This window comes from Buceros rhinoceros, unplaced genomic scaffold (genome assembly GCF_000710305.1).
Source record: "Buceros rhinoceros silvestris isolate BGI_N320 unplaced genomic scaffold, ASM71030v1 scaffold2266, whole genome shotgun sequence".
Lineage (NCBI taxonomy): Eukaryota > Metazoa > Chordata > Aves > Bucerotiformes > Bucerotidae > Buceros > Buceros rhinoceros.
Window position 1 is genome coordinate 4,143 of NW_010417998.1, and position 22,713 is coordinate 26,855.

General features: G+C 51.3%; 1 protein-coding gene across 1 annotated transcript in view; it reads left to right on the forward strand.

Moving 5' to 3' along the window:
* DNAH9 (dynein, axonemal, heavy chain 9) overlaps window positions 1-22,713 on the forward strand; it is a gene marked incomplete at its 5' end in the record, with an annotated part of 172,531 nt that overhangs the window by 2,038 nt on the left and 147,780 nt on the right. The window contains 16 exons of the mRNA XM_010138359.1: window positions 239-369; window positions 1,504-1,715; window positions 1,885-2,118; window positions 3,353-3,520; window positions 5,673-5,789; window positions 6,713-6,863; window positions 7,812-7,926; window positions 9,761-9,829; window positions 11,005-11,131; window positions 13,582-13,837; window positions 15,041-15,282; window positions 16,535-16,670; window positions 17,709-17,905; window positions 17,996-18,420; window positions 20,280-20,502; window positions 22,218-22,384. Coding sequence (XP_010136661.1) covers window positions 239-369; window positions 1,504-1,715; window positions 1,885-2,118; window positions 3,353-3,520; window positions 5,673-5,789; window positions 6,713-6,863; window positions 7,812-7,926; window positions 9,761-9,829; window positions 11,005-11,131; window positions 13,582-13,837; window positions 15,041-15,282; window positions 16,535-16,670; window positions 17,709-17,905; window positions 17,996-18,420; window positions 20,280-20,502; window positions 22,218-22,384 — 2,970 coding nt within the window. The remainder of the gene's footprint in view (window positions 1-238; window positions 370-1,503; window positions 1,716-1,884; window positions 2,119-3,352; window positions 3,521-5,672; window positions 5,790-6,712; window positions 6,864-7,811; window positions 7,927-9,760; window positions 9,830-11,004; window positions 11,132-13,581; window positions 13,838-15,040; window positions 15,283-16,534; window positions 16,671-17,708; window positions 17,906-17,995; window positions 18,421-20,279; window positions 20,503-22,217; window positions 22,385-22,713) is intronic.

Below are 22,713 nucleotides of genomic sequence, written 5' to 3' on the forward strand. Positions count from 1 at the left end.
CCCCCATGTCTTCTTCCGGCAGCAGATCTGCTGTCGTGCCGAACCCCAGCACTGTCTGTCTGTCCTGCAGGGTTTGTCCATCCCTCCTGCAGGAGTTTCCTCCCATTTCCTTTCACGGTTAGGACTGGTCCATATGTAGCAGGAGGAAGCAGCAGGCTGAGGCCCAGGGGAAATGATGGTGTGGGGGGACACTGGTGCTGCCCCAGCTTGGGCTTCTAACGCGTCTCGGTTGCTGTAGGTGTGATGACCTGGAGTGCATTTACCAGCAGCTGAGCACGAGGAAGGTCAGGAACATGGTGGAGGTGCTGGAGAGAGTCGAGAGCAGCTACGTCCCAGCCTTCAAAGATATGCTGATGGATGTTGAGACAGGTGAGATGTGGGGCAGCTTCACTTTACTGGTTTCCAGCACAGTGTGGCTGTAATGACACTGGTCATTCGGAGTTTGCTGTGACCGTAGGGGCTGCAGCCCAATGTCTGGCCCTTCCTCTGCTTCGTGCAGTGAAACTGGGCTCCTTGTGCTTGATCTGATGCTTTTGTTTCCAGGCTGGGACAGGCTTGATCGCTGGTCTGTTGAGCGAGACCCTTTTACCCAGTGCGCTTTGCTTGGGGGAGTTCAGACCAGCCAGAGGAAATGCTGCGAATTCCACTCTGTGGCGAGAACCAGTGTGGATTTGTATGTGCCTGCTTCAAACCTCAGCCCCTTTCCCTGTCCCCTGCAGACCAGTGTGGCCGACCCTCTGTGTCCACCTTCAGCCTAGCTGCCCCCTGGCAAGACAGAACCACTCAGGCTTCACCAGCTCTGGACACGGGGACAGATAATGCTGGTCTTCACCCCTTCACGGGGAGACATTAAACCTCTTGAGGTTCTATGTCATGCTCTACACTGTGCAGTCTGTGTAAGCTACAGGAACACTGCTTCGATCAGGAGCCAAGAGGTCGTTGTCAGACCGATGCGGTCTAATCAATCTACTACAAATATTTGGTTTTAACCTGGTTACAGCAGCTCTGACCCTGATTGGATGGTCTGGACTATAATTATTAATTTCCATCACAATACACTGCAGATTAGTATGCGCCTGCTTAAACCTTGGCCCCTTTCCCTGGTGGTGTGCTGGGACAGCTGCTGTCTGTCTTGTGTTGAGAGGTGGGGGTTTCTTCTTCCTTGGACTGCTCTTCCATCGCTTTTCTTCTGGGTCCACAGAGCTAGTTCATAGCTATGGTAGCTCTGCATTTTTGGTGCTGCTGGGCTCAGGCTCTGCACGAAGCCTGTCCCAGCTCCCTGTCCCTCACCATTGTGTTGGTTTACTCCCAGTTCTGGTTACTGCCGTAGGTGAGTGATGTTCAAGGGTGAGTGACCTTCAGCATGGAGGTAGGTGAGTGTGCTTTGTGCTCATCAGGAGATTGTTTTCCCAGGCACTTTTCCATCTGATGAAGTGAGGCCAGCATCCAGGCCAGTGCACTACAGCTTGGTGGATCTTACCACTTCTTCCTCTCTTAACACAGCTTTGAGCGAAGCTCAGGATATTCACCTGCACTTGATGCCCCTCAAGCGACACTTGGAGGACATAGAGACGGTTGAGTTCAGTGAGGTGAAGCCTTTCCTGGTCCCTCTGCTCCACGTGGTGTGTTTGATCTGGGTCACCTCCAAGCACTACAATGTGCCCATGCGGATCGTGGTGCTGCTCCAGGAAATCTGCAACCTTCTCATTCAGCAGGTGTGTTATGATGCCTGCATTTGCCAAGGGAAGTTTTTTGATGAAAGTCTCCTTTCTCCTCCTTTCCCCCATCCTCCCCTGGCATTGTGACTCTTAACTTGAGAGGCAGCTTCAAACATGTCACTGCGACTGCCAAAGTGACCTCTCAGGTGTGATTCTGCTCTTCCAGGCCCTGGTGTACCTGTCTCCAGAAGACCTTCTAAAAGGGGAGATGGAAGAGAGCCTGGGCAAGGTGCAAATGGTGCTCGACATCCTGAATGGGTTCAAAGAGGCGTTTGAGGAGAGAAGGGAAAAGCTGCACACATACTATGAACCTGGTCAAGAAGTGAGGGAGTGGGACTTCCACGCCACGGTGGTGTTTGTGAGGCTGGACAGCTTCCTGAAGAGGCTGGAGATGGTGGAGGTGAGGCTCTGGTCTTGAAAAATGTTGCACACCTTCAGGAGAGCTCTGTAGCCATGAATTCACTTGCTGGCGTCTTCCTTTCCTGTAGCTTCTCCTGATGGCAGGGGATGGGGCCGCTTTGTTTGCTCTTGGGTCTCCTGCTATAGCGGGGCCAGGACCTTGTTTCACCATGTCCTGCTCGGTGCCTGTGTAAAATACACAATTGGGTCCTTCTGGTCAGTTTGGTAGGTGTGTCCTTGTTCCCAAGAGTCCCACTGGACTCCTGCTGGAGCAAGGGAATAGGGTTACTGGGGGCTGTGGTTTGCACGGCTGTGAATAAAGCAATGCAATCTCCTAGTCCTCCTGTTGCCATCAGAGACACCTCGGAGCTGGGTTCTGCCTGACTTGTAGAGGCCACATGCTCCCCTTGAGACCACTTGGCTCTACCACATGGGTTTGGGGAAGAGTGGGGACCTGTTCCTCACCAGGTCATCCCTTCATATCTCGATGGTCTGTCCAAGTGGAGTGCTGGGGCTCTTGGGTTGTCCCCATGCTCAGCATGACCAGGATGGCCACCGGTTCATTGCTGTGCCCAAGATCAACATGTTTCTCCTGGTCCTTTAAGACAATGAATGTTCAACCAGCCCTTGCTTAGCCCTACCGAAAGAGATGGGTGGGGTAGGGTGGTGGCAGAGCTGCCCAGTGGCAGAGATGGGTCAGTTTTCCTGAGAGGTGACACTGTGGGCTCAGGCCCTGCCAGGCTGCAGAAGATGGGAAACAAAGGAACCATATCCCCATGTTGGCTGAGAAGGCCAGTGGGGCAGGGTCAGTTACACTCGCTTGGAGGTCAGACTGAGAGGAGCTTTGGATAGTTCAGGTACCTGTAAACATCAGAGGTCCCATCTTTGTTAAGACCTCTAAACTTGGGATTCTTAGCTCTGCTGGATGACACATTAGAGCCTCGTGCTGCTTTGGATCTGTCCTCTAAATACCCTTAGAAGCAATTTTACAGTTGATGTAGAATTTCTAGGGGTAGCAGCAGGTCCCACCAAGGAGGGATGTGTTAGAGCAGAAGTTGATGCCCAGGACAGGTAGGATCTGGCTCCTCACCTCTCATTTGTGCCACTCAGCTTGAGCACCAGCGGTGCTGGAGAAGTCCTTCAGCACAGCAGTGAGCGCAGCTCTGTGTTGTGACAGTTGTGATTTTCTTTTGTCAACATTTTAACCTGCTTGTGCCTCCGTTGACTTTTTGAAGGATCTCCTGACAACTGCCTTGGACCTGATGAAGCTGGAAAAGATTGAGTTCAGCGGGATTAAGGGGAAGGCCCTGGGCCAGCAGGTGCTGGACATGTATGAGGAGTTCCAGGAGGCGTACAAGGTGTTTGCAGAGCGAACCTATGACTGCCTCGACCTGGCCAACACGGTAGGTGGGACCAGCTTGCGGGAACACCAACGACATGTGCATGTTTCCAAAGCAGCAGCTTCCTGCGTGATGGAGCCCTGGCTCCATGTGCCATCCTGCTGACTTCTTCCCTGCTCCTTCCTCCTTCTGTTACGAGCTGGTCGGTCACAGGGAATAGGGAGCTGCTGGCCTTTCCTGCGGGATTTGGAGGTTCTTGCAGGTCTGTATCTAGCATATCTTGCTAGTTCAGGACATTAGACCAGTGCAACTGGGAAAGCTGGATTTCAATGCTTTTTACACAAGCTTTCCCTGGTCGTGGTGCTTGCTAGTGTTCGTGAGCTGAACCAACATCCACGTCTCTGCTTTCCTGCTCTCAGTGTCTAACGTGCCTGATGAGGACCAGCTCAGGGTGCCTCTGGGGATGAGTTTGCTGTTGTCTGGACGAACACATGGCATCTGGTGCTCTCAGAATTCAAGGACTCCGTATTTGATTACCAGTAGTGTAATTTTCCCAGCCCTCTAGGTCATGGCTCAGTGGCCGCGCAGATCACAGATGCTCACAGCAGCATGTGTCTTTTGAACCAGGCAAAGCAAACATGCCCTGGGCCTCCTTATGGCCTATTCAGAAACTCCTGCTCTTGGCTTTGTCACCAGGCCTAGGTGAGCTATGAAGGAAGGATGGGAATGGCATGTCTGAAGGGGTCTATGTCCTGTGGTTGTGTCAGAGGATCTTTGACTTCTGCTGCTTGTCCTGTTTGCCCTGTGGTCAGCTGCTCTGTCTGGTGAGCAGGACACAGTTAGGCCTGTCCACACATCTTGAGGAGGGAGTGTCAAAACTGGAATGGCTGTAGGGAAGCTCCATGGTGAAGAGCTCCAGTCACACCCTGCTTGTGGGGCAGCCACTTGGGGCAGACATCCAAGTGGAAGGTAACCCAGGGTCAAAATCCTCCCTCCAGCAGGCTCCTGCCTGGTCCCATCAGAAAGGGCTGTGAAGCTGGGCTGGGCTGGCCACAGGACTGGTGTGCCTTTCCTCTACTGGGACCTGTCTGGAGTGGTGATGGTGGCTCGTGCTTTGCTCCCTGTAGTCCCCAGCACATCTCTGCAGTGGGTGGCACGTGCCCAGTGCTGCCAGGGAGGATCTTGCTGGCTGTGTCGGTGGCTCTGCAGGAACTGACTTGGTTTCAGTGACCCCGTGGCCTTTTTTGTAACTCTGAGGCATGTTTGTTCTTTCAGGACTTGAGTTTTGCAGCCTCTGATACTTTCTGGAGCCTCTTTTTTAGCTGAATCATGACATCTGGTTCTGCTGGAACTCAGTGGTGATAATAGCACAAGCTGTTGCCTTAAGCTTTGTCCTTTCAGAAAAGAGATATGTGGCCTCATTTTTAGTGGCTTTGTCCCAGCCAGGACAGAAGGGATGAATCCTCCATTTTTGTCAAGATCAGTCTTTGATTTGGGCTCTTTTATCTGTAGAAGAACAAACCCGGGTTGTACGCTTGAACTTCAAAGGTTTTCTTACAATTGGAGCAAGAAAAGCAGTGCTAGAAGGTGATGGAAATTGTAGAGACGCAGGTTGGGAAGGACCTCTGGAGATCACCTGGTCCACCGCCCCTGCTCAAAGCAGGCTCAGCTAGAACTAGTCTGTGACCAGGCAGGTTAAATATCTCCAAGGTTGAATATGTCCAGGGGTGGAGACTGCACAACCTCTCCAGGCAACCTGTGCCAGTGTTTCGAAACTGCCTTTGTTGTTGCCCCACTTAGAACCAACTCATGATCAAACCCACAGGCTTGTTTTGGCTTGAATGCAGGTTCGATTTGGACTCAGCTGGTGCTTCTGTGGGTTTTCTGGATAATCGGTGATCTTCAGGCCAAACTGGGGAGGAGAGGGTGCAGAAATAGTCCATCTTGCCTCTGTGCTGAGGTTAGTGCTCACTGGACTGTGGAAAGCCCTCGAGATGAAAAGGTCCAGCCCAGAGTGCCACAATCTCATCTGGGGGACAGCACAGGAACGTCCTCAGGCTCCTTGGGGCTTTACCATGCCGCAATGCTTGAAGGTTGGCCAGAGGAGTGGTTTAATTCATGACGAACAAGAAGAGAAGATCTCTGGGTCAGGAGGTTGCAGGTGTCTCTCGGTGCTGTCTCGCAGCCTCATGGCTCATGTTTTACCTTCCTGCAGGAGTTTGAGCGAGATGCCTTTGATTTCCGGCAGAAAGTAGAAGACATTGACCGGCGGCTGGGCACAGTTTTCATCCAGGCTTTTGATGACACCTCGGACTTGGAGCATGCCTTCAAGGTTTGTCCATCGTGTCCCTGCTCTTCTGTAGGAGGGAATTCGAGGTGCCTATGGTTTGCCTCGGTGAAATCGCGCAGGGGAGGCTGGGCAGTGCTGGAGCTACTGGCACACAGGGCTGGTGTTTGCTGACGGGAATGGACGGTGGGACAATGACGTGTGGAGCTTTGGGGCTGGTCTGGGTTGGTGATGCTCAAGCTTGAGGGTCCCTCACGACGTGTTATGCCAGTGAGCTGGCAGCGGCGGGTTTGCCGAGAGCTTTGGGAGCGTTTCTGCCCTTCCCTTCAAGGCACAGGCAGAGCAAATGTTTGTTCAGGATTAGAAAGAGCAGTCAAAGAAATTATTCAAATCAGGCTTTCGGGTGCCAGGAGTTCTACTCATGTCTCTGTCTGCGAGTTGGAGGAAATTAGGCTTTTTCTAGGATTTTCTGGTAAGAACCAGAAAAAAACAGGCGGTCATGATTAATCCCATTTGTTGATGTTGTTAATACAATTTGTGGGTGTTGTTCATTGTATTTCAGTTTTGGAAAGGGAGGTTTTCTAGAAATGCGGTTCTTTGCTTTATCAATCTTGCAGGAAGAGTAAATGGTGTTTTCTGAAAAATTTTCATGTAAGCGTTTATAGAAAAGACTGGCGAAAGCAACAGTGTTTCTCCTTCTGAGGTTTTGGAAAAAACAGCCATTTTTGAAGCATTTGAAGAATGACAGTTGGAATATGGTTCACCCACAGGGAAAATCTGAACATCTTTGTAATAAAGCAAGGGACCACCTGGAAAAGCAGGATAAAGAAATTTCCTGTTCCCACAGTGCCCATCAATGAGGACATCTGGGCTAGTGAGGAAGATCCCAGTGGGTCTCTCTGCAGAAGTCAGGGCAGTGATTTCAATTTTTTTTCCCCCTTTCTTTCCCTGCCTCTGCACCTCCGCAGTTGCTGGACATGTTTGGGAGCCTTTTGGAGCGACCAGTAATCGCTGCAGATGCTGCTGATAAATACTCTGTCCTTATCGGCATGTTCAACAGTGCCCTGGGCCATGCCAGGCTGATCTACTCCAGGCACATCCGGGCAGAGCTGGAGCTTGGTGGGTGGTAAAATTGATTTTACAGGAAATTGCATTTAGATTAATTCTGGGGGGAAACCACTTCGCTTTTTCTAAGAAACCCCAAACTTCCCAAATTACAAATTATTTCAGCCTCTACAGCTGCTGGTGGACATGGAATTGTTCTCAGTAGTGAAGCAAATAATCAACTTTGGGGAAAAGGTCTCCATTTTTTAGATGTGTAAATGTAGTAAGTGACTGGGAGCGAAGACACGTGCTGAGCTTTTCCCCCAGCAAGGCTGTGACAGAGGGTGTCTCTCCACACTTGTGGGCTGCCTCAAATGCCCTGTGGGACTTGCAAACCCACCCATGTGTAGGTGGGAATTTACTGCGTTCCCCTTGTAACGCTGTCAATGCCTAGTGTCCGAGCAGGACCTTGGAACCAGGAGTTTCATCAGCCTCTTCCAGGTCTGTTATTTCCCGGGAATGCTGGGGCAGGAGGGATTGGAATCCCTTCATGTTAGAGTGAGGGTCATTTACTTGTCTTACAAAGACTGTACTGGAGCCAGAGGCAGCACTGCTGGAACCAGTGTGGGTTAACAAAGGGAACGGAGGGGTTGATGGAAGACAAGTCCGTCATTTGCTGTGAATTTAGAGGTTGTTGTTCTGTGGGTGTTAGAGAAGCTGGTCAGAACCAGCTCCTGCTCAGAAGTCCTCACATCAGTGTTTCTGGGGAGCAGGGAATGCCTCCCCACAACGGGTGCCTCTTGGCTTTGTCTCTAACAAACACCGGGTTCTCCTTTGAGCTCTGGTCCTCAGTTGCAGTCCAGAGGCAGTGGGAAACTCACCCTGGTCACAGATAGACACTAGTGTACCGTGTGTTCGATTTAAGGGAAGAAGCTGGGAAATCAGAGCAGTTCTGAGCAGATGAGTTTCTACTGGTGTATCTTTGGGGTTTAGTCACGTGCTGTTTCAATGTGCTCTCCCCAGGATCCCCCCCTGTGCACAAGAACATGCCTCCGGTAGCTGGAGCGCTGGGCTGGGCTCAGGAGCTGCGAGCACGGATCCAGGCACCGTTCGGTCGCTTCAGGCACATCCCACACCTGTGCGTGTCTGTTCCAGATAAGTTGCTTTTTGACCATCTCTAATCAATCTGATTTTCCTTCTGATTCTTTAGCATTATCGTATGGTTGTAGCTGAAATGATCCTTAGTGAAAGAGGCATGACGTGATTGCACTGGCACTGCGCAGCTCTTCAGAAACTCCTTAACTGGGTTTGTTTTGGGATGGTAAGAGGCACAGTGGGATAGTATATGGACTGTTCAACTTTCAGATGTGGTCCTAGGTTGCAATTGAAAGAGGTATTGGAACGTTTCCCACTGCAATCCCACTGAGCGCATTCTCCAGGCCCTCCTTGGGAGCAGACTGACCCTCAGCTGCAAGCCACGGTTCTGGCATCCTCCAGGCTGTCAATGGCAGAGAAGTGCTGGGCTGGCCTCATCTCAGATGGATGGATGGACCTGAGTTTTCAGGTTGGTGAACAAATGAGGGCTTCACTGGGCACTGACAGAAGACAGCTGACTCAGCAGCCATCTCTCAAGATCAAGGAAAAAAGCGAGTGCTGGAAAGTTTATCACCCAAATGCTGGTTATTATGGGTGGTCTTGGAGAAGCATGGCCCTGTGCTCGCAGCTGCCACATCTCACGGCACTGCATGAGGCTGCATTTCCTGTAAGCAAAATAGTTCTGGACTTAGGACAACTGAAGGTGCTTCAAGGCCTGCACCTTGTAGCTCACAGGAAGAGCTGTACTTGTGCAGGACACGAGGCGGAGTAAATGGATCCACGTTTCTTATGTGCTTGACCAAAATAAGCCACCTCCATCATCGGGCAGGATTTGTAGCTGCCTCCAACTGTGTGTTGCCATCACGTGTCTGAGTGCGCAGCTCTTCTGCAGCAGTACAGATGTCAGCGCAGCAGTGAAGGGTTTAGAGAAAGAGTCTTATGAGGAGTGACTGAGGGACTTGGGGTTGTTTAGTTATACCACATCTGATTTGAAGCTGAATGGCAAATGTTGTAAACCACAAAGAAGGACCCACATCTGCATTTTGCATTGATCTTCCTTCCTCTGTTCAGAGCTGTTAATAATGTGCCTGGCAGCAGCGGTGATGTGATGCTGTTTCCTATGTGCACCGTGAAAGGGAAAAAGGATTAAAAAGGAAAAAAGAAGATGGTTTTGCTGGTGTTTGCTTAGAGGATTTGTTTGCTTCCAGAAGGTTCGATCAGCTCTTGCCCAGCGGTGGCTGCTCAGGCACTGCCTCTGCTGCGGTTTGTTTAAGTAAATTCAGGTTTTGTCAAAACATCCTCCAGAACCGACAACTATTTTAAGGAAAATGTGGGTGTTGTAGATGAAACAGTGGGGAAAAGATGCTCTGCCCTGCTGCCTCCCTGGGCCTGGGGGTGGTTGTACAGCCCAGGCAGCATGGCCAGGACTCTGCCTTCCACGCTCCAGGATGCCTTTGCTCTTCCCTGCCCCTCTGGTTTGAGGGGCACCAATTTGGCACCTTCTAGAGGCCACATGCTGCTTCCCTCAGAGCCTCTTTGAGCCTGGGAGTGCTCAGAGGTGAGCAGAGATCCCATGCTCTGTGCAGATACGGAGCGTGGAACTGGGAGCAGTGGGTGTGTTAAGGAGACCAGTATTCCTCCAGCAGCCCTGAACCCTTCTTCCCCCCAGGACGTGGTTCCCATCTCTCAGGTTGCCGTGTAAACACTAGAGAAAGAGCGTGCTGGGGCTTCGTGCCACGGAATGATTTTGGGTGAGGTGGTGGGGGTGAAATCCAAGGTTCCCAGTCAGACTCTGCTGCACTGGTGGATGATCTTGGGAAGGGGTAAATACAACCCTGTTATGAACGTGATGCTGAGCTTGTCTCTCGTGCTGCCAGCTGCCTGGACTCCGATGAAGGAAGAAGAGTGATAACGAAGTATGAGGAGATGATGCAGCTCCTTGACAGGTAGGTGGTGGCTCAGGCAAGGCCGTAACTCGATGAAAAAATGTTCTTCTCCTCTAAGCCACCTTCCAGCACGTCTGCCAGCCCACGGCCTGGGAACGTCTCTTTCTAAGCCAGAGGGAATTTTCTGATGAGAGAGGAGGAGGAATGCTGTCGCCATATACTCCAGTCTTTCTGTGATGTCTTGAACTGGGAAGTTTGCATGGGAGGAACGGAGTTGTGCAGCCCTGCAGAAACATTGGAGCGAGCTTCTCTCAGATGTAGGAGCCGCTGAGGTAGAAAGCCCGGGCTGACCAGAAGGCTCAATCCACTCGTGCCCCTTCACAGAGGCTCTAACATGGGATTCATTGCCCCTGACTTAGTATCTGAATGTTTGATGTTAAATCTGACCCGGTGGCTCTGGGCTTTCCCTTGAGAAGGAGGTGGGGAAGGGGATGTCTCTGCAGGGCCTGCTTCCCATCAGCGGTGAAGGTTGCTGGGACATCGGCCGCTGGGCACTGCAGGGCAGCGGGAGGGAGCCCAGTTGCTTGTTACCTGAACAGAGGCTGAGGAATTATGGCACAGCCTTTGAGAGGGAGCAGACCAGCGGAGGATCCCGGGTGACCTCAACAGGGATGGTGTTTTCTGGGTGACATTTCCCAGTGTTCTCAGGTGGCAACATAATTCAGAAGAGAGTTGGTGGCATGGGTGGTTGGGACTGTCCATGACATGTGAGATACCAGGACCCCTGTTCAGCCCTCTGTGTCTCCATCCCCAGGGCTGTCACTGTGCTCTCAAAGAGCTGAATTTCCCTCAGGCTGCAGTGATTCTGAGAGGAGTGAGGGCAACTGTCCCATCCCGGCATTCCCGTGGGTTCAGGCACCCCCCTGCCATTTGGAAATGCCCAGTAGCTGCTTCTCTGTTACTTTAGGCTAAATGCTTTTGAAAGTCTGTCTCCAAATCTGAATCCTCTGCTAAAACTGGTACGTGAGAGATCTCTGCTCTCCTGCCTTGGTGCTGTCGCTGTTTTTGTTGTGTTTGTCTTTGAAGCCCTGTTGTTCATGGAGATGGTGTGGATGGGTTTTTAATATTCCTTCGTGTTCCTCAGTCCTCGGAAGTGGCCTTGGCTTTCACTGGTGACACACCTTGCTCTGCTGCCCTGGTAACTGCATGGTGGATGTGGTTTTTTTCTCTGGCAGGTATCAGGAACGGCTCTATGCAGACTGGGCCCAGACAGTCTCTGAAAAATCATGCTACAACCTTTCGCAGCCACTCCTCCGGCGAGACCCAGAAACCAAACTGATCACAGTCAACTTTGATCCCCAGGTAAAAACTGCTCCCAGGCTGCTTTGGCGCCTGCCTGCAGGCGTGTTCTCTGAGCTGCGCCCCCCTGTATGGGAAGTCTGAGGGGATTGGTACTAGATCTGCTCTGCTGAGGTCCCTGGAACCCTTCTGTGATGGGCAACATGAATTCACCATCCTCTTTGTGGGCTCTGTCTCCTGGTTGAGTATCAGGGTTAACATTTAAGCAGCACAAATTCTGGTTGAAGCCGGTGGCAGACAGTCCCTGAGTAACCAGATGTCTAACTGGTGTCAGCATCTCCGGACCAGATTTGACACTGATGTGGGGCGTGTTGGGACATCATCTACAGAGCTGGGTTTGTGTTATGTCTAGCTGAAATCTGACCTTCCTGACAGGGCACTAATAACCCAGGAAAGGTTTGGGTTGTTACTCCAATGCTGTGTCTGTCTGGTTTAGGGTAGATTTAAACACTTTTCTCTGCCCCTAGATCTCCCGTAAAGCCTACCTCCAGCACAGGGTTGACCATCTTCCTCACCCACACCAGAAGCAGGGTCCAAGCCAGCAGTGTGCATAGATGGATTTAAAGCTTCTTGGGGCCTGGTGGGAGCCAGGGTTTGTCAGCTGGAAAAATGCCATTTGCTGGAGAGGTGCTGAATCTCAGGGGCCTGGGAAATGCTGGTATGAAACCCTCCCCCTCTTCCCTGGGGCATGTTGCTGCTAAAGGAAGATGTTCTGGTTTCAGAGTTCATTCTAGCTTAACCTTCAGGATTTGTCCAAATCCTTGGAAACTTCTTGCTAAGGTGGGAGCCGAATGTTTTCCACCCTTCACCCATGTGACTGGATTTGGAGCCCGTGATGTGCTGAGCATGCTGGTTCTCAGCTCCAGCCTTTGAGTGCTTCTGCTCAGTGCTTGAGAGCTTCTTCTCAGCTCTCCATGCTGAGGACTGCCTGACATCCTCAAGTGCTGCTTAACAGCCCCTTCACGCCCCCCAGAAGAGATGGGAGCCCCTCGTTTAGCCTAGGGGGAGGATGTATTTGCAGCCCTTCAGCATGGAAGAATCTTTCAGAGCTCACCTTCCATGGAGGAGAGGGAAATAGGGGAAGACACCCTTGGCCTGTGGTGGGAGTGTCCCAGACATTCCAGTGCAAAAAAGGGAGGGGAGCTTGGTTCTATCTCACTTGCCCTCTTGCTCCTTCAGTCCTCTGGTTTTCACTTTCCTCCCAGCCCATCCACCTTTCCAGCATGCTCTCTGCACCCTTCTTCACCCCTTTCTTCCCTCTTCTTGTTATTGCATTCATTGTCACTTGACTTCTGTAGATACTCTCTGTCATGACTTACCTTCCTGACCTGTACTGCCTGCTCCTCCCCTTGTTCCCTTCAACAGGAATGTGCTTCCCAGGGCCCTTGGCCAGTTCTGCTGGGCGTTGGTGTTTGGCTCGCATCAGACAGTGGTGGAGAGGTTTTGGTAACACCTGCCTGCACCCAGGGCACTAACAAAGGCTTCTGGCTATGCAGTCTTTGTGCTGGTGGCTTCACCTGCTTGTGTTCCTTCTGGCAGCTTTCCAGTGTTCCTGGCAAAAGTGGAGGCATGGATCTGGGACCAGTGGGCATGAATGGGGTGGGATTAGAAGGAGGTTTCTTCCCCATGTCTTCACAAGAAGAGATGATATAATCTGCCAGCCTAAGGGAAAGGTGATTTTTAGGGAGCTGTGCCCCAAGCTCAGCCAAAGCCAGGAGTGGTCCTCACTCCTGACACTGCCCATACAACGTACTGAATCTCTGTCGCCCCTCCAACAGGTGCAGTCCCAGGAGTGTTTTGCCTCTTACTAGCCACCGAGCAAAGATTTTTAGTCTTAGAAGCGGTATACCACCCTGGAGGACTTGGCTGCTCCATTGTTGCAGGGGCTCATTTATCCTCAGGTTTATAATTTAATAACCCCCCTCAGTCTGGTCCATCGCAACTCAAACATGCACTGGCACCGAGTGCTTTCGGTTGGGCTGGAGAAGTCTCCAGCAGAAGTCTGGCCGCAGGAGTATTTGAGTCACTGGATTTGGGAGTTTTTTATTATTCTATTTTATTTTTAATGCTGGTCAGCCCAACAAACCAATAGAGCTGGAGCCATCTTGTTTTTCACTTAGATCATTGCTAAGCTCGTCTTGCAGGCACAGTATTGCTGACAGACTCTACTGGTGAGGCTAGCTGAGAGGACCAGGGACCATCATGGCTGTTAGAGGCTCCGTAGCATTTGTTGGCTGTGTAGTTAGCAGAGCTGTATTTAGTTGGGAAGAAAACCAGAAGCAAAGACCAGTGGGAGATGTATGGACTAGGAGATGTCCAGGCCCTTTTCGGGGTGTGCTGCTTTGTGAATAAACCAGCAGGACCCCCTGAGATGCTCAGGATTTCTTGGATGTTGCCTGCCAGGAGAAAGGGGAGGGTTGTCCCATGTTCATCTCTCTGCCTTGTTTCCCCAGCTGGTGTCGGTGCTGCGGGAGGCGAGCTACCTGTCCGGCAGCCAGATGGGAGCCATCCCCCCGGCGGCGGCAGAAATCTATTCCTGCAAGGAATCATACCGGCAGATGGTGGCCAACTTGGAGGTGATGGTGAACAGATATAACAAGGTCCTGAAGACAGTCCTGGAGGTCGAATACCCTCTAATACAGGGAGAGCTGCGGGATATTGACTTGAAGCTGAAAGAGGCAGAAGAAACGCTGAGCTGGAAGATGGAGGGTGAGTTAGCTCTGTGTTAGGGGAAGAAGCGCAAACACTTGGGTCTCATCAGATTCCCCTGTGTGCTGTGCCCAGCCTTCGGCACCTGGTTCCCAGCTGCGGTTCCCAGCAGGGCAGGGGACTCTCCAGCAGTGCCAGCGCTGGGGAGATGAAGGACAGCACCTAGCTTGCCTGCTCCTTTCCATGGTCCCTTGATCTGCTGGGATTGTGCACAGGATCCTGCTCCCTTCAGGGTGAGCCTGGGCTTTGGGGAGAGGCTGCCCTGTCAGTGCCACCGAGGAGGTGGCAAGACAAGTCTGCAAGAGCTGGTAAGGCTGGAATTGAAGCATTTGCCTGTGTTGGCCCCTCTGACCTGCTGGGTGGCTGCGTGCCGGTGTCTCTGAGGCACTGCTTTCTCGCCCAGTTGTGCAGGGGGTGGGAACCCTTAGCCCAGTGTCTGGTGCTGGGATAGCCTTGTCCCAGCGAGAGCCAGGGCCACCTTGTTATCTCTTCCAGAAGGATGAAATGCTGCAGCTAGAGGTGGGTTTGTGCGCCATGACTTTGGGATGATTTAAGCAGGGTTCTTGCTTGATCAGTTTTAACTGCAGGAGTGGAGGAAGACAATTTGTTTCCTCTGGGTGGAAGCAAACTGCTCACGGGAGGAATATATATTTCTGTCATCAGGCTTGTGGTATGAACAGGAACAAGCGTCCTCCCTAGGGAACATGCAAAGCTGAAATCCTCACGCTGAAAAACTCCTCCTCTGTTGCACAATAAAGATGATGGGATTTTCCTGCAGATGAACCCTGAGTTCCCTGATCTAAATGCAGCCCTCACTGGTACCTGGGGCTGGCACAGCCCACGTGTTAGGGATACAGGTCCCTGCTCCAGCGATGATGATGGGGATGCTCAGGATGTTGTACTTGTCCCCCCATGCTGGTCTCTCCGGTATCAGCCAGTGGGAGATCAAACTTGGGTAAGGGGAAGTGGGAACTATCAGACGTGGTGGTGGGACTCCTGGCAGAAAGCAGAGCTGTGGTTCTCTGTGCCGTGGCTTGGTGGGATAGGAAGGAGTTAGAAGTGGCTCTCCTGGCTGAGGTGGTGAGTCTATTTTGTAAATGATGGGTGGAAATACATAAGATCGTAGGAAATAGTCAGAGGCTGGTCGTAGGGGGCGCACTGCAGCTCTGGAAACAAGGAGTCAATCATCTTATCTTTTACCAGGCATGTGGGATCATATCTCCATGATGATGGAAGGTGTCCGTGACCTCGAGCAGAGGATACAGAAAGCCAAAAGCAATGTTGAGGAGATCCAGACCATCGTGCAATCATGGGTGTCACCCATATTTGAGAGGAAGGATGGTAAAAGGGAGTCACTGCTGAGCCTAGAAGACTGCCAGGACCGTTTGGAGAGGCGCTACAGCCTTGTCAGAGAGTCTGGGCAGAGGATTCATTCGCTGGTGAAGGTGAGAGGGAGTTTGTTGGCCCTTCATAGTTTCTGTGAGTCTGTCTGTTCTGGTGAAAACGTCCAGAGCTGTTTCACCTGGGCATTAACTCCCTTAACTCGTTTGAAAACCTTATCCAAGTGTGAATGACCAGTAGCTTTGAGTGAGCTGGTGTGGCTGTGTGGTGTGGGGCTGCTGGCTGGGCACTGCGGGGCATCTGGTTTGGGGCAGGAACAGGAGCCACTGCAGCCCAGCGAAGGCGCCTGGCTCACAGTCCTGGCTGCTGTGGAGCCACTAGAGGGGAGTCGAGCATCAGGCGTTGGGATCCTGCTCAGAGGAAAAATCTGCCTTTGAAATATTTACCTGAGAACAGCGAGGCTGTGACTGACCTTTGTGCTTCAGATTTGTGCCTCTGTGGGAGCAGAAGGTGACACTGGCAGGCCAGGGAGAAGCTAAGTGACAGGAGAAAAGCTGCTTCCTGAAACCTTAGTGCTTTTCAGTGGCTTTGCCTGAGCTGAGACTCCTCTTTGCAGGCCGGAAGAAAGCCCAAATCTCTGTTCCTCACCTGCCCGGAGTGAGGTGTTGTGCATGTCAGGGACAGCACCTTGGCCTGAGGAAGATGGGCTTTAGATCCAGCCCTCTCCTGAGGGTGGCTGTCTGACCTTGGACTGCAGAGAGAACCATCTGACCCTCTCTGGAACACTGAGCTCTTGTTGCTCACCTTACCTTGCTGTCTGTGGTCAGCCCTGGACCTGTCACCCTCTTCTCTGCACACTGAGCCCATGGTGAGGACTCTACCATTCCCATGTTGTTCTGCTGCTGGAGCTGTAACAGGCTCAGCCAGAGCAGAGGTGTAAGCAGTCCACCTTGAAGGCCTCCTCCACCCAACATGACGTTATACACACCACCAGGGCTGGGTCTTCATGCAGTGGGATGAGCCTTTGAGACCCGTGAGTGCTCCCTGCCCCAGGTGTGCAAAGCAGCCTTGAGCCCCGTGGTCTCGGAGAAAAGGGAGGAGAACACATCACATTGCTGCTAAACCTTCTCTGCGCTCTGTCATTTCCTTGCGATTATTTGGGAGTTGTTTCGAGATGACCAAGCAGCCCTTGACAGAAGTTGCACATCGTGGCCATGCCCCGCCAGCAGCAACACCCATCTGTCTGGTTTCCCACCCCTCCATGTGCTCACTGGCATTGGTCCTTCGCTGTGGGCAGCTTGCTTGTAGGACAGGCTCAGCCCCACTGTGTCTGAAGGCATCTTCTTTTTCTTCCAGGAAAACCAGAACCTCTTGCTTGCAGACCCAGCATCTGACGTCTGGAAGGCTTATGTGGATTATTTGGATGAGATAGTCATGGATGGGTTCTTCAGTGCCATTGAGTGCTCACTCAAGTACCTCCTGGAAAACACAGGTGAGTGCTGGTTTCTCCCCTCCGGTCGCGATGGCTGCTTCAGTCTCGCCACCGGAGGTTTCTGTTCTGTGCTCTCCCTCGTGCCCAGGGGTTCCCCTTCTCCCTGGCTTTCTGCTCTTGGAAGTGCTGGGGGAGCCTCCAGCCAGGGTGAGTGACTCCATTCCCCAGTCACTGGAGCAAAGTGTTCCTCAGGGGGAGGAGAGGGACCACTATGCCCCATTTGCAGAGATTAACGTACAGACAAAATCGAAATGTCATCCCAAATCTGTGCTTGGGCATCAGCCATCTCCTACCTCCTGGTCACAAAGCATCAAGGTGACACAATCTTCCATCTGTGGAGAGTCTCAAGAGTCAATTCTGCTGATGAAAGCCATGAAAGCAACACCTCAGTCCCTGAGTCCGGGGAAGAGGTGAAGATGGGTTCAGGGTCACCAAATCAGACCTCCTGCCTAAAGCTACTGTAAAGATCACTCATTCTGCTGAAAACAGCTTGTGTCCAGCTAAAGAGCATCTTCAGGGTGTTTCTCTCACAGATGTACAGGCACACTGATTTGGAGAATGGTATCTAGCTCCTCACCATCTTGATAAAAACATGCACATCATTTCATATTTGCATTTGGCTTCAGTTTCCAGTGGCTGAGGTTTTTTCATGCCATTCTCCACTAAATTAAAGAGCCTCTTGGTTCCTGTTGTTTTTCTCCTTTACAAGTACTTATGCACTGTAATTGTTCAGCTCTCAGATTCCCTTTTGATTAGCTGAAGAGGCTGGTCTCTTTAAGGCTTTTCCCCACTGCTTTTTTTCCGATCCTTAAATCATTTGTGTCTCATCTGTTCTCCTGTATCTCCTGTGGGTAGCAGCACAGCTGCATCTCCTCCACGCTGTGTGCAGACACAATGTCTCTGAACCCAGTGAGTGTGTGTTCACACCCACCTGGTGTCCCTGTGGAGCATGTGTTGCATCTCATGGTGGGATGTTAGCAATGGCTCAAGATCACTTTTCTCCCCTTGTAAAATACCATTTCTGTTCTTCCCTTCCAGATCCCAGGGCAGGGCTCGCTCCCCTGTTTGAGGTGCAGCTGGATTTGGTGATCCCAGACTTGATATTCCATCCTTCCATGGACCCTGGCACAAACGATGGCTTCTATGACATGGTGGAAAGTCTCTTCAACGACATCTACCGGATCTCATCGCTGGTGCCCAGGCTGGCTGAGCACAGCGGCTTCCTCCACTACCAGGTCTGTGGCTGTGGATCTCCCACGTGCTGTGTGGCAGCGGGGAGGTATCGTGCTGCTCCTGCATCACTGTGCTCTCCTCTCCTGTCCTAGGATGACATGGAGGACATGGCTGATCTGGCCGACATGCGCCACGACCTGATGGGACGTGTACAGGCTGTGATGGCGGCCTGCTGCGATTACCGTGGTGCCTTCGACCACTACTCCTACCTCTATGGGGAAGACAGAAAGGAGTTCTGTCGCCAGTTCCTCCTCTATGGGCACATCCTCACCACTGCAGAAGTTGAGGCCCATGCAGAGGAGGGGGTCCCTGAGACACCTCCCACACTGCAGCAGTTCAGAGAGCAGATTGACTCCTACGAGAAGATCTATGAGGAGGTGAATCGCATTGAGCCCATCAACATCTTCCAGAGCTGGTTGAAAGTTGATGCTCGGCCTTTCAAGGCATCTTTGCTGAACGTGATTAAAAGATGGAGCTTGGTGTTCAAGCAGCACCTCGTGGACCACGTCATGCGCAGGTAAGAGCTGTTCCTGCCTCCTCTCTCTGAGATATTTTCTGACCAAACGGGATTTCACTTGTCTCACCTTTATCGTTTCACATTGATAACCGATAGGCTAAAACAGGAGCAAGGGGGCCCATGCTGCGTGCCAACGCCTTTTCACCCCCTACTTCTTCCATCCCCTGGTCTCTGCCAGATGTTGTTGCTGCTGAGTGTGTGAAGCTGAAACATTTATATGGGCTTGGTACCACTGATGCCCCACGAGCTGATCCTCAGGGGACCTGCTGTGAGCTGTTGCACCTGTCTGTCCGTTCATCCTGATCCAACTAATCTCAGCTCTGCACGGGCTCTGCACTTACTTTGTGGAATTTGATATTAGGCACCAGCAAAGCTGCATTAATGCCATGAGGGACTTGCTCCATTTCTGAACGCATCGCTCCGCTGAGGACACTCAGCGTGGAGCAGAGCGATTCCGATCGCCTGGCATGAGCCGGCATGGGGAGGAGGCTTCAAGGTTACAGAACAGGCGTTTGGGCTGTGAGTTTTGAATTTGAGGGGTGTCTGGGACGCTTACAGAGAGGTATTTACAGACACGTGGACCAGTGAGGGCTGCTGCGTGGGGTGAGTGATATGGTCTCATGGGTTCTTTTCAGCACAATAATTCTGTGAGACAATTTCTCACAGAACCTCTTTGCAGAGGTTTTTGTGTAGCTTATAACAGGCATTTAGGAGTTCTCATCAGCTGACTCAGCAGCTCAGTCTTTATTAGGTGAGGTATTTAAGGATACAATTTGACCCGGCAGCATCCACAGAATTTAAGTGGGTATTTAAGAATAAGTGTTTTGGGAAGAGGAGAATGGCTGTGCTGGTAGGGACCAGAGACCCGGCAGCCCATCACGCCTCTGCTGACAGTGCCCAGTAGCTGGTGAGATTACGAACAGGGTGAGGGGGGAGGAAAACTCCCCCAGACACTCTCCTTGTCTCTAACAATTTATAGCTCAAGGACTTTGAGAGACAGGGTCATGCCTTTGTAGTGGAAGTCCTGGATGGATTTTTTTCTCTCACAGATGTTTGGTTGCTTTTCAGAACTGTTGTGAACATTTATCATCTGCATCCTCCTGCTGCAGAGTTACCCCATGAGATGAGGCAGTGTGTGAAGAATCATCCCTGTTTGTTGTGGCTTTGCAGCCTGCCAGGTTCATTTGGGGATCTTGAATTCTTGTCTTGGAAGGGATGAGATGAAAACTATCCTTTCAAACGTACTCTCTCCAGACCACTCCAGAGCTCACAGGTTTCCATTATACTCCTTCTCAGGGGAGACCTTATCGCTCTCTACAGCTACCTGAAAGGAGGTTGTAGGGAGGTGGGGGTCAGTCTCTTCTCCCATTACGAATTACAGGACGAGAGGGAATGGCCTTAAGTTGTGCCAGGGGAAATTTAGGTTGGATATCAGGAAAATTTTCTTTACATAGAGGGTCATTAAGCATTGGGACAGGCTGCCAGGGAGGCGGTGGAGTTCCCATCCCTGGAGGGGTTTCACAGATGTGTGAATGTGGTGCTGAGGGACATGGTTTAGGGATCCTGGCAGTGCAGAGTGAATGGTTGGACTTCCGTCTCTTCCAACCAGATGATTCTCTGGTTCTCAGATACCTTTGCTCCACCTGAGAAGTCCCAACCTATTTATCTGTTCCTTGCAGGAAGCTCTACTACATCTACGGAGGCCTTTGGGCATAAGCTGTGGCTCTTACGCCCTCAGCATGTTGCCATGCAATGGCTAGGGTTGGCCAGGCTTCATCCCTGTCCATGCCCGTCCAGGTCCATCATCATTTCGATGGGATCTGCTCTTATTTTGGCCTTTCCTGTTTTGTGTTACACAGCTTGGCTGACCTTGACGAGTTCATAAAAACCACCGAAAAGGGTTTGAGCCAAAAGGTTGAAGCAGGCGATTATGATGGCTTGGTGGAGATCATGGGTCATCTCCTGGCTGTTAAAGAAAGACACAGTGTCACTGATGCCATGTTTGAGCCCCTGAAGCAAACTATTGAACTGCTGAAGATGTACGAGCAACCACTGCCGGAGGAAGTCTACCAACAACTGGAGGTGGGTGAAACCTTGTTGTGGACACCTCGAGCAGCAGATGTCAAAGAGGGGGTGAGCTTAAGAGCATTGCAGGACTGTTCAAGGCCCCACTCCCTGTCGTTAGAGGGCCTCAGTGGGCAGTACTGAGCTATTGTGGGATATGCCTTAATAACTAAATTCTGGAGTTGTATCGAGATCTTTCCTTTAGAGCCACGATTAAGCCTTTTGTTATGTGTGAAAACCACAGAATTGCCTGCCCCAACTCCCAGCGATTACTCATGAAAAAACTAATGCATTTTCAAATACGTCTGTTAATTAGGGTGATTATTTAAATAAGCCAGTTCTTGGCATCTGGTCAGATGAGAAGGATGAAGTTGGCAGAGAAGTTGCCTTCTCATTGGATCTCAGTCCTCCGCTGGGTCTAAAACACCAGATCTGCTTGACCCAGAGGACATCACTGGGAGCAGGTTATGAAAGTATTTTGGCACCTTTTCACATCTGGCTCTGATGAATTAGGGTTTTTTGGGGAATTCCTTTCATTTCTGGAAAAAGGACCATGAGGTGGAGGCTAGAAAAGACTGTGAGGTGCCTTGGGAACAGGAGACAAACACTAGCAGCAGCCAAGATGTTGCAGTGGAGAAGCATTTGGCCACGTGCTGATGGTACCAGGTAGCCATGGGGTGCTGTGGGCGAAGGGGTCTGGGTAGGACACAAGGTTTAAAGCAGGACCTTCTGGAGAGATGTTCCTGCCTACAGCAAAGGCTCCGGTTCTCTCGGATGGGAGCTGAGGGGTGGTTGGCAATCCCCTGGTTTTCTGCTTGTGCAGCTGTGACCCAGATGTGGTGGGGTCAGCAAATCTGGAATGTTTAAGGGTCCTAAAGATACCAACGTCCCTGAAAACCAGGAGAGCTGCATTACAAAGGTGCTCTGGCTGTTGCAATAGCCTCAGTTCGGCATAAAAAGTGGTGCTGAGGGGACCTGACTGCTAATTCCTCTGCTCGAGAGCTGCTTGTTTGGTGCCTGTTAATGTATTAAACAAGTCCGTTCAAACAACTGATTTAGTTTTCTGATAGAAGAAATGAGGGACTTGGGGCAGCTGTTCAGATGCAGGAGATAACAGAACAGTTTTGTTCTTTCTGACAAGTGACAGCAACACAATCACAGAATTTGGTTGGAGGAGACATTTAAGATCATCGAGTCCAACTGTTGTTCCTACCCCCTGTCCCTCAGCACCCCCTCAACATGGCTGTTAAACCCCTCCAGGGATGGGACTCCACCGCTCCCCTGGGCAGCCTGGGCCAATGCTTCACAACCCTCTCTGTGAAGAAATTCTTCCTAATATCCAAGCTCAATCTCCCCTGTCACAAGTTGAGGCCATTTCCTCTCGTCCTGTCAGTTGTTACATGGGAGAGGAGACTGACCCCAACCTCACTACAACCTCCTGTCTGGTAGTAGTTTCCATTGTCCTTTCAGACATGTAGTTGAATGATTCTTCTGAGCTTATTGAAAGTGTTTTTTGCAGTCAGAGCAGTCAGTTGTAGGGTCTCTGTCTTCACTGGACCACAAAATTGTGACTAACTGGTAAGTTTTGTCCCAAGTGGTGTGTTTAGCATCACAACAAAACTTTCAGGTTTGGACACGGAATCTGTTGCTTTTCCTGTTCTGTGCGCGCAGAGCAGACGCGTCTTTTGTCGAATAGCGAACTCTGCCCACCAGCAGTTGCCTTTTGCTTACAGGAGCTGCCTGAAAAATGGAACAACATCAAGAAGCTGGCGGTGGCTGTGAAGCAGCACGTGGCTCCTCTGCAGGCGAACGAGATGGCGGCTCTGCGCAAGAGCTGCGCGGCATTTGATGCTGAGCAGCACAGATTCAGGGAGCGGTTTCGGAAAGAAGCGCCGTTCAGGTACAGACAAATTAGAGCGTCAGAGGAGCCCTGGGGAAAAAAAAGCATTGTGGAATCACCTCCGGGTGTCCCGAGGATGTTTGCTCAAGCCCTTGCATGCGTTTCCTACTTTCTCGCGGTGTTGTGTCTGTTCTGCCTGGGGTGGATTGTCCCTGGGAACACCGTCCAGCATTAGCAAGAGGCCGAAGTTGGGCGCTGAGTGTGCAATATCGCTGTAAGGTGATGTCAGTAGTGCCATCAGTTTGGTGACGTCAGTAGTGTACCATCAATTGTATAGGGACGTTTCATCTCTGCTTTGTCCCTTAGAGTCCCTGTTTGGTTTATGCTTT